This window comes from Alligator sinensis, unplaced genomic scaffold (assembly GCF_000455745.1).
Source record: "Alligator sinensis unplaced genomic scaffold, ASM45574v1 scaffold256_1, whole genome shotgun sequence".
NCBI classification, from domain to species: Eukaryota; Metazoa; Chordata; order Crocodylia; family Alligatoridae; genus Alligator; species Alligator sinensis.
Window position 1 is genome coordinate 1,926,254 of NW_005842139.1, and position 9,433 is coordinate 1,935,686.

The 9,433-nt window shown below is 47.8% G+C and overlaps 2 protein-coding genes across 2 annotated transcripts in view; both read left to right on the forward strand.

The window, feature by feature from the left end:
• Positions 1-916: 916 nt before the first annotated feature.
• Positions 917-4,872, forward strand: CDKN2C (cyclin dependent kinase inhibitor 2C). Its single transcript, XM_006025312.2, has one exon. The coding sequence runs from the start codon at positions 3,192-3,194 to the stop codon at positions 3,567-3,569; it is 378 nt and encodes a 125-aa protein (XP_006025374.1). The 5' UTR covers positions 917-3,191; the 3' UTR covers positions 3,570-4,872.
• Positions 4,873-4,935: 63 nt separating this feature from the next.
• Positions 4,936-9,433, forward strand: part of LOC102371221 — a 76,730-nt gene continuing 72,232 nt past the window's right edge. The window contains exons 1-2 of the mRNA XM_006025313.3: positions 4,936-5,007; positions 6,723-6,838. Coding sequence (XP_006025375.2) covers positions 4,936-5,007; positions 6,723-6,838 — 188 coding nt within the window. The remainder of the gene's footprint in view (positions 5,008-6,722; positions 6,839-9,433) is intronic.

Genomic DNA, 9,433 nt, shown 5'->3' on the forward strand with positions numbered 1-9,433 from the left:
TCCCCCCCATTCAGGGCTTTTTTTTGGCGGGGGGTTGCTTTATTTTATCCCTGGAGTGGCTGCAGCTGCCTGGCATGGCGTACTTGGAGGAAAAGGGGGCCACGGAGTTGCTCGCAACGGGGCTCCGGGTGTAAGAGCCGCGGGGGAGGAGGGCAGGGCAGGTCTGTCAACACGGCGTGGTTGTTCTCCGGAGGTCGCTGGGCTCTTTCTTCGCCCTGTGCCTTTCGACACGCGCCCATGGGGTGGGATGGGGCTTTTCCTTCCTCTGCTGCCGCCGAGCCAGCACTGACCTCTGTGCCGTGGCAAACACGCCGCCCCGCGCGGGCGCTGCCAGGCGGGGGTCCCCGTCCAAACCCCGGTTTCCAAGCGGGCGGAGGGGCCCGACAGGGCAAGACCGTGGGTCTGCATCTGCAGGGATGAGGTTTGCAGACAGTCGTTGGAGCTGATCCAAGTCCTGAGCACTGGGGCTGATGACAGATTTTTTTTTTAATTCTTTTAAGACTATCATACAGTGAAGACGAAAATGAGGGAAGAGAGGCACACACACAAAAAAAAACCCCCACCCCAAATAGACAAGCCATTGATAACCGAAGGGGAAATCTCCTCGAGTGGCTGTTTGCACGCCAGACAAGGCAGGGGAACGTGAAATAAGAGCCGTGGGCGGGGGGGAAGGGGGGTTATTCTCGAAGTTTACACTTTAAAACATAGTTTCTATTTTAAAAAGTGACAAAACGGTGTGCACTTTTGAAATGTTTTCAAACAACAGAGGGATTGCAACTCGAATGACAGCTATTTACTCACTTTGGCTTATCATCAAAATGTAGGGTCTCGAGAATGAGAATCTCTTGTAGGAACACAACCTTGATTTCCTTTTTACATTTTTTTTCTTAAATTCAAGGACTGTCAAATTGTCCCTGCGCTATTCTCCCAGATACAGGCGATTTACTGCAGACACTGGGGACACCTTGGCAGGGAAAGGAAAAATGTGACTCGAAAAGACACCCATCCTAGCTGCTATAGGAAAGCAGGAAACCTGTATCTAGATTTTTATCCACAAAAGGAGGCTGAAAATCTGAGTTGCAGTGCAAAAGAGATATTTTTTCCCTACAAATATCAGCACTCACTGCATGTGGACTGGGGAATATTTTACAGTTCCTGTGACTCCTGGCACTATCACCCACTTTTTATTGCAACTGAATCGTAACCGATGTAGTGAACCACAACAACAATCAGAACAGGGGAGTCTGACTACTTGTTTTCAGTTTGTATAATCCTGAAACATTTTGTGGGTGAGTGACCCAGCTCAAGAAAGATTTCTGTCGATGCAGCCTCGATATTACTTGCTCTGGAGTCCACCAAATGAAAGTGAGCACAGCGCACGTTGTCTCCTGCTGCTCGTTTCAACATAGCGATTCAGCATTGTCTTCCTCGAGTCTGTGCTTTTCTGTTTGACGAGGCAAACCCATGGAGGCCTCGGCTACAGACTCTGCTAATGCATCTTCCTCACAAATGCTTTCTCCTGCCCCGATTCCCTCCCCCCACAGAAACTTTACAGCCTCAGCTCGGGTTAGAGCCCAAATCCAAGTACATGAGATTTATTCTTTTTTTTTTTCCCCAGCTCTCTTGCCTTGCTTCCCTTGCACGTGTATAGCCCCCTCCCAAGCCTCGTAGGGTTCTTGGGTGCTCACAAAACACGAACAAATACGTCTGGGTTGTACTAAAAATGCTGTGCACTTATTTTCCTGAGATATAAATGTACCTTCTATAATCTCCATCCAGAATTAAAAGAAATGGCAGGTAACCTGCACAAAACTATCTCAGATAAATACTTTTCTGCAAGCCCCAAACCATCCGAGTCTATTTGTCCCCACCTAAAACAGACCATGATAAGCTGCTATATAGTTTCCAAATGCTGCAGCAATGATGTGTGTTATGCATGCCTTTTTTTACCAACTCTAAATGCATATTATTATTTTTTACAGTAGCTTCAGGTTTTCAATTCATGGCTTCTATAAATTGTAATTTATGCTTAATTTAGTGCAACTGTCATCCTTGTTTATGCTAAGAAGAGAAAGAATCGTAATAAGATTTTCAAGATTGAGAATTAACATGTTAAATAAAGGAAACTTGTTCAGAGCAGTTTTTCATAATAAAACCGTTTAGTTGTGACAGCAAAGTCTCGAAAAAAAGCACTGTCCGCAGCACGGGGAAAACTGTGCATTAATTAGTCTCATTTTATGAAAGACCGGGGGGAAAAGAAGTTCTTGGGAATTCCTGGAGCATCTGTGTGAGTTAGCTAAACCCCCAGTCAGACCCCAATATATCCGTGTGCTCAGTGCTAGTGGTTTCATGTGCTCAAACAAGGGTAAATATATCAATTTTACATGTATATAAAAAAACCCATCAGAACCACTGATCGCTTCTCGGAGGGGCGATTTAAACAACAGCCCCCGTCCTGGGTTGCTTAGATGCGAGTTAAGCTCTGAGATAAGACGTTTGTTTTACGAGAAAGAGTGGGCTTTCAGAATTGTTGCTTCTGAGTTCTCCATTTTGAGCAGCAGGCGATGAAGCATAGGTCCTGCAGGAAATCTCGAAGGATTATTTCTCTTTTAAATAGGTCTATGGCAGAGCATACACACATTTACATTTATTTTATTTAATTGAATTTGTTATTTTTGGCAAAATACAGTGTAAGTATTAATTGGAGAATTTAGGGAAAGGCACTCCACATTTTCTACTGCAGTGTAAAATATCAGATCCTTTAAAAAACCCCATCCATGTTACAGTTAACGAGTTTAAACAAGTAAATAAAGGTTTCTCATCACGGATGGTAAGTGGAACTGGATGCCGCTTCCCTGTCATAAATACAGAGGCTGAGACAGCTAATTTGAACAAGAGAAAGGCATGCTTAATCTCACCTGCTGCTTTTGGCCACTCGTGTCCTGCGGGATAAAGGCTATTTCTGTGTAAATGATGAGATCATCTAGAGTCATGCCGGGGTTAGCAGAAATTGGGAAAGGAGGGTTGCCAGGGTCTAGGGGGCTGCCCTGCCTATTGCCACCCGGTGCGGAGCAGGACCACGCCGGGACAGAGACAGGAGCGAGTGGAAGGAGGAGTTTGGATACAACCGGTACTCTTAAACTCGAGGTTTTTTGTTGTTGGTTTTTTCCTCCCCCGCCTCCCCATAGGTAATGAAACTTGGGAACCCAGAAATTGCCCGGAGGCTGCTGCTGAAAGGCGCTGACCCGAACTTGAGAGACAGTACCGGATTCGCGGTCATCCACGATGCAGCCCGCGCCGGCTTCCTGGACACTCTCCAGACTTTGCTGGAGTTCAAAGCCGACGTGAACATCGAGGACAACGAGGGGAACCTGCCCCTGCACCTGGCGGCGCAGGAGGGCCACGCGCGCGTGGTGGAGTTCCTGGTGCGGAGCACCGCCACCCGCGTGCAGCACCGCAACAAGCGCGGCCACACGGCCTGCGACCTGGCCCGCCTCTACAAGCGGGCCGCCGTGGTGCAGCTGCTGGAGCCCGGCGCCTCGGGCGCAGAAGCCGCCGACGTGAATTAAAGGGACGCGGGGATCCTGCTCGGGCTCGGGCGGCCCCTCGGGTTGGACTCGCATTTCTTACAACAAGATTTCTCTCTCCCTTTTGCAAACCCGCCGGGGTCAATCTCCTGGCCCGCCGGGTGGATTTCTGTAGCCCAGGATTTTCTTTTCAAATCACACCTGCCCCGGGCACCCCCACGGCGGGGCACGCCCCGCGTGTACGCGCTCGCCCCTCTCGGTATCGTTTCATACCGTCTGCACGTGTGTTAGGTCATCCCTAAGGGACCGATAAGCTAGGATGCTGCTTGCTGGATTTGACGTTTGTCAGAGGGACGTTGCTTAGTGGGAGACTCGTCCCCGAGGTCTGAAGTCTGGTTTCAGATGGAACAGGGCGCTCGGGACCCGGCCTGCCGGCCTGCGGCGACCATGCGGCCCTGCAAGTGTTGGGAAATAGCTGCCTTTTGACACTAACACGAGCTCTGCTGAGGTAATTTGCTCTCTAAATTTAGATACTTACTTTCCCTCTTCTCCCCCGCGGATTTCAGCTTTCTCCAGCCTGCTTCGGAGATGAACACAAACAGCATCGTGGACTTTTGGGTTGCCAGAGACTCGCTGTGCCCATTTCCCAGGTTCAAACCCAGAGCCAGAGGAAGCCCTCCCCAGGGCTGGAGCACAGACTGGAACATGCCCAGTCCACAGACTCAACGAAGTGTAGCCACTGTTTAAGAGATACTTGCTTTTCACCAGCTTTTTATTTTCTTTTTAATAAACCATTTTATTGTAGCGGACTCTCACAAAACATGAATATTGGAATACGACCGAGTTTAGAAGGTATCACTTTTTTTTTTTCTTTTAATAAAATTCTGATATTATCGCTTGCACCTAAAACGCAATGTATATTCTGTGACAACAGCGTGGGTAGTATGTATAAGACCAAAATGCACTTATTTCTATAGATGCAAGTGGGGGCCTCGGGCCTCGGAGGGACTTGAGTCTATCGAGCCTCATCCAACATTAGAGACGCTGTTTGTGTCGGACCCGCAGTGGGAAGTGTTCTATTTGTAGTTTTCGAAACATTTTAACTGCATTCAGATGCAATCAACTCCACGTGTGATTGCTAGATAACCTTCCACTACAATTTGAGCGGGGATTATACGGGGCTGAAATTGTTTTTAACTCTCCCCAAAAGGTCTTGGCCTCCCCCAAATCAATAACCATTGTTTTAAAATGAAAAGAAGTTTGGTGAAACTGTTGATCGCATGTCTACTATACACCGGCGGCCACGCTGTTGCTCTGCCAATAAAACATCTCTGTGTAATGCAAAGCCGTGTGCATTCATTCTCGTTGTAGGGCCTGCTTCTGGTCCGTGCCCATCTATCTCAGCAGGATGGTGGAGGAGATGGGCGTTTTATGGGAAAATCCTCCCAGCTTCTGTGAAAAAGATGCACGGGGCAGCTGGGTGACAGGACCTAAGCCACACTTCCTGGTTGTGTTTACAGCCCTCTCCCTTGGCCCGAAGCACTGAGCCCTGAGCTCGTGCTTCGCTCCTTGCAGGGAAGCGTCCGCCTGGCAGCCCCGCGGCCCGCGGCCGGGCCCGTCGTGGGCTCGCGCCCTGCGCCTCCCGTCCGGCGACGAGTCACACCTCCCCCGGGCCCACCTGCCGGCCCAAGCCGGGTGTGGCCTCTGGAGCTGTGCAAGCTTCATGCCCATCCAGCCCGAATCGCGGTTTAATTAGCGGGATCCCAAACCTAGTGCCGCTGCCTTCAGGAGCCGGTTACAGCCCTCCTCCGATCCCTTCTTCCAACACGGGTGTTTTCCAGTTCGCCCGAGCTCCACTTCATAGTGTGTACGAACAAAGTACTACCCCCTCCTGCATTGAAAAATGAAGGGTTTGGGGGTTGGTGTGTTTCTTTAATTAATAATTTGACATTTCACTCTGAGCAGTTCCCAGAAGTAAGATAATTATCTCAATCTCTCATTCTGCAACTTCGCAAGCAGAGAGCTGCTCCCCGGGCTCCAGCAGCGGCGGAGAGGCTGGAGAAGCCCGGGCGCCCCTCGCGAAGGGGCCAGGGAGTGCCAGGACCTGGGCTGCAAGGGGAGGAAACGTGGGGTCCTTTTCTGCAGCCGGTGGAAAAAACTCCAGTCCTTTCCAGTAGGAACGCGGATCTCTCTGCTGAGCAGAGACGTTGCTAATTGAATGTGGGTTTTAGAAACAATTCGTGCGGTTCTCTCCGAGGAGCTTGACAGCAGCAAAAAAAAAAAAAAATAATAAAAACAATAAAATGCAGCCTGGGTTGGTCGATGTCACCCGAAATATCGCAGCGGGGGGGGTGGCAGGGCGAGAAAGGAGCTGGTGCTCGGAGCAGAGGGGCCTGCGGTGCTCGAGGTGTGCCGGGAACGCGCTGCGCAGCCCGGAGGGGAGTGTGCCCCGCCGCCGCAGCTGCACTCCGCCGACAGGAGCACGCAACCCTGCCGCGTGCAAGAAGGGAGAGGGCACTTGGGGAGCCCCCGGGCCTTGCTCCGCGGCCCCGACGGGGGAAAGGAGCCCCGCTCAAGATGTCGGCTTTGCAGGGCCGGGAGCCCCCGGGGCCCGGCGGGCCGAGCCGAGCCGAGCCGAGCCGAGCTAGCCCCGCCGCTCCGGGACCGTTAGCTCGTCTCCTTTCCCCTTTCTCTTCCTGTCCAAATATTTTAAATTTACGCGCCTGAAGTAACAGTCTCGTGTTATTTATTCCGTGCCCTCCGCGGGCCCGGCTCTCGGCGCCCGTCCCCGGGGGGCCCAGCCCTGCCCCGCGCCTGGGGCACGGGGCAGCCTCTCTCCTCTCTGCCCCGGGGAGGGCGGATTTGTCGGCCGGGGTGATGCATCTTTCTCTGACGTTGCTTTTTTTTTCTTCTTTTTTTTGTTTTTTTTTTTTTTTTTTTTTTGATTTTTTTTGGGGGGGGTTGTAATTGATTTTTGGGGGATGGCCATTCCCCGGGGGAGAGGCGGCGAGGGTGGCGGCGGGGCTGCGCGGAGGTGGAGGTGGAGGTGCCGCCTCTGCCCCGACGCCCGGAGCCCTGCTGGAAGGACAAGCCTCGGCAGGGATATTCTTCGGAGAGCTTGAGAAACAGGAAAGTTTCTCCAGGGCTGCTTTCCTTTTGGAAAGGCTCCCGCCATCCCCCCGGGACGAATGACAGGGCTTCTACAACCTCTTTGATTCATTGGGACCCACTGCGACTTCAAGGACAAGAGTTTGGGCGCTGGATATTTTGAAACGCTGGCACCGCCTTCGGCTGTTTGTTCCCAGGAGGAGGTAAGAAGTAACGTGAGAAAAACAGGAGTATGATCCCGGCACCTGCGAAAGCACAAGTGAGGTGGATGCATTTTGTCACCTGCCTTATATAAAATGGCTTCTGAACCACAGAAAGAATCAAAATGAAGAGGGGGAAGGCAAGTGTGAAGGGGATAGTGTTAAAACTCATTTAATTTAGAACATATGGGACACAATGTTCAGCCCCAATCCCATTTTACATAGTCTATCCAATCAGCACTAGCCAAGTAAGTGCAGCACTGCCAAAAAGAGGTATGTTTCCCCTGAAAAAAAAATATTTAAAATCAGCCGAAAGCCAAGGATGTAGAAAACCACTGAACTGGGTTTCCAATTGCATTTCTTTGTTCCTCTATCAGTAAGGATTTTTTCCTACTATGAGTAGAAATAAAGAGGCATGTCACTACACTGAGTCAATAAGTATTTTGAATCAAAATCTTGTTTTCCTGCTGGAAAACACCAGACGTTTTTGTTTGGCTCGGCTGTCACTAAACAGTTAATTAACAGCACCACTGGGAAGATTTTTCTTACTAGATTGTGGCAAGCAAGATATCGGTGCTTTCTGGGCTGTATTCTGCAAGCCAGACATGCAGGAAGCATTCATGTGACATCATGATTCTGTTGGTTCCTTGTGTGAAGGTTAATAGCAACAAAATGATATTTTACTCATAGTTTTCTCCATGCGGGCAAAAAGATTTGCACAATAACAAACCTCAGAAAAGCTTCTGCTTGAAGATTTTCAGAGGATTCATACACTTGTGCACAAGTTCTTGCCAGAGTTTACACCCTGTGAAACTTGGGGGCAATACAGAATACACACCAGGGTTATATTCAGAATAGGCTGCAGCCAATCCTTAAATTAAGCTTTCTCTGAGCAGAGAGTGCAGATTACTTGCTGGGATGTAAACATAGCAATACAGGCCCTGCTCGCATCAACTCAACGAGCCTTTCCTCCTCCAGGTACCTTACTGCAGAGGTGATGTAGCCTCATTTTGTAGCTTCAGTCCCCTCGGTTCGAAATCAGGCAGGCAAGGAAGGATACGTGAATGGCTGGTGATAAATTCTGCATTATGAACTCTTGTTTTCATTTAGAGGTGGTGAAGAAAAGGCAGATGAGGTGGGGGTTTTTTAATCACTAAGTAGTACACAACCAGGCCTAGAAATTGAGCTGGTAATAATAAAGGCTAGATTTGTTTTCAACCCTTCAAAAGGACAAATGCATTCACAAACCAAAAGTAAAATAAAATAATGCTTAAATCTGAATATTTTATAATCCCAAGGGGCACATTTTTAAGTATATGAACTGAGCTGTCTGAAATCTCTTTATTATTGTGTTTGTATGAAAAATATAAATAGAAAAACAAAATTTAGGCCTTTTGTCATCATGCTATGATTTATTCGTTATTTTTACCTAAAGATGTCCTGGCATCCAAGACATTCTATAGAGGATGCGATACATATTAATTTTGTACTCTCAGAAAATAAGTGTAGTGTGCTAAAGATAAAAAAAACCCCTACATTGCATTGTCATATATTAACACTGTCTACAACTGTATGCACATGAATTGAAGTACACAGCAATTTCCTTGATGTATGAATGTTCTTAGAGAAACATATTGTTTTGTGTAAAGAAGGTGGTAGACAATTAACTGTATTCATTTAATCTAATTACAGGCCTTTGAGGCAAAAAGCTGTCACTTTTCACTGCAGAATGTTCAGAGAAGTTAATTGAAAAAACATTGCAGCCACAAGGCAGTACAGTCCCATCCTATAGTGGATACTAATTCATTTTTCCAAACTTGTGTGCCGTTGATGCTCATTAAAGATAAGGGTAAATATTACACACTGGAGCAAGGCAGATTCTGCGTAAGCCTCTTACACAACACTCCCAGTGAACTGCAACAGCTCTGCAATTCCAGGGTTGACCACAGACAGTGAAATATGCCAAGCTGTATGGTGGTTTTGTAATATGGACAAATGTCTAGGATGGATTTGGAGGAGATGAAACACATTTGAGTTGTGACATAGGTCAGAATTTGAAATGAGGCCCTCTTCTACAAGTGATAATAACCACCTATGGGTATTAGACCTCTGTAGAGTCGAGTTCCGTTAACAATAATAAAACAACAATAGTGATCATATTATTTGAATGGTTTAGCACAGGTATAATTTTATAATATATCCTATATAAACCTAAAATGTATATAACATAAAATCTGAGGTGATATTGTAATATAAAATATACAAGCTTCATTTGGCGCACACAGCTCCCAGTGATCTCAGCAGACATGGCACAGATGAATTGCAGTGTACGAGACATCACTTGTATCATGAGAGCACATACCAATAATATTGGTATCTAATATTTGTCTTATTCTCAAACTGAAAAAGGAAGTGAACCTGTGTGGGTTCAGCCTTGCAAATAGTAGATGTGGCCTTTCAGATGAAAGATAAAATAATCCCTCTAGTTCTGCTACTTGTAGGGGGAGGTGGCTGTTTATATCAATAATATCTAGGCTTCCAAAACTGTCCCCTCACCATGCACTCAAACACCTCTACTTTCTTTTCCTCTCCACTGCT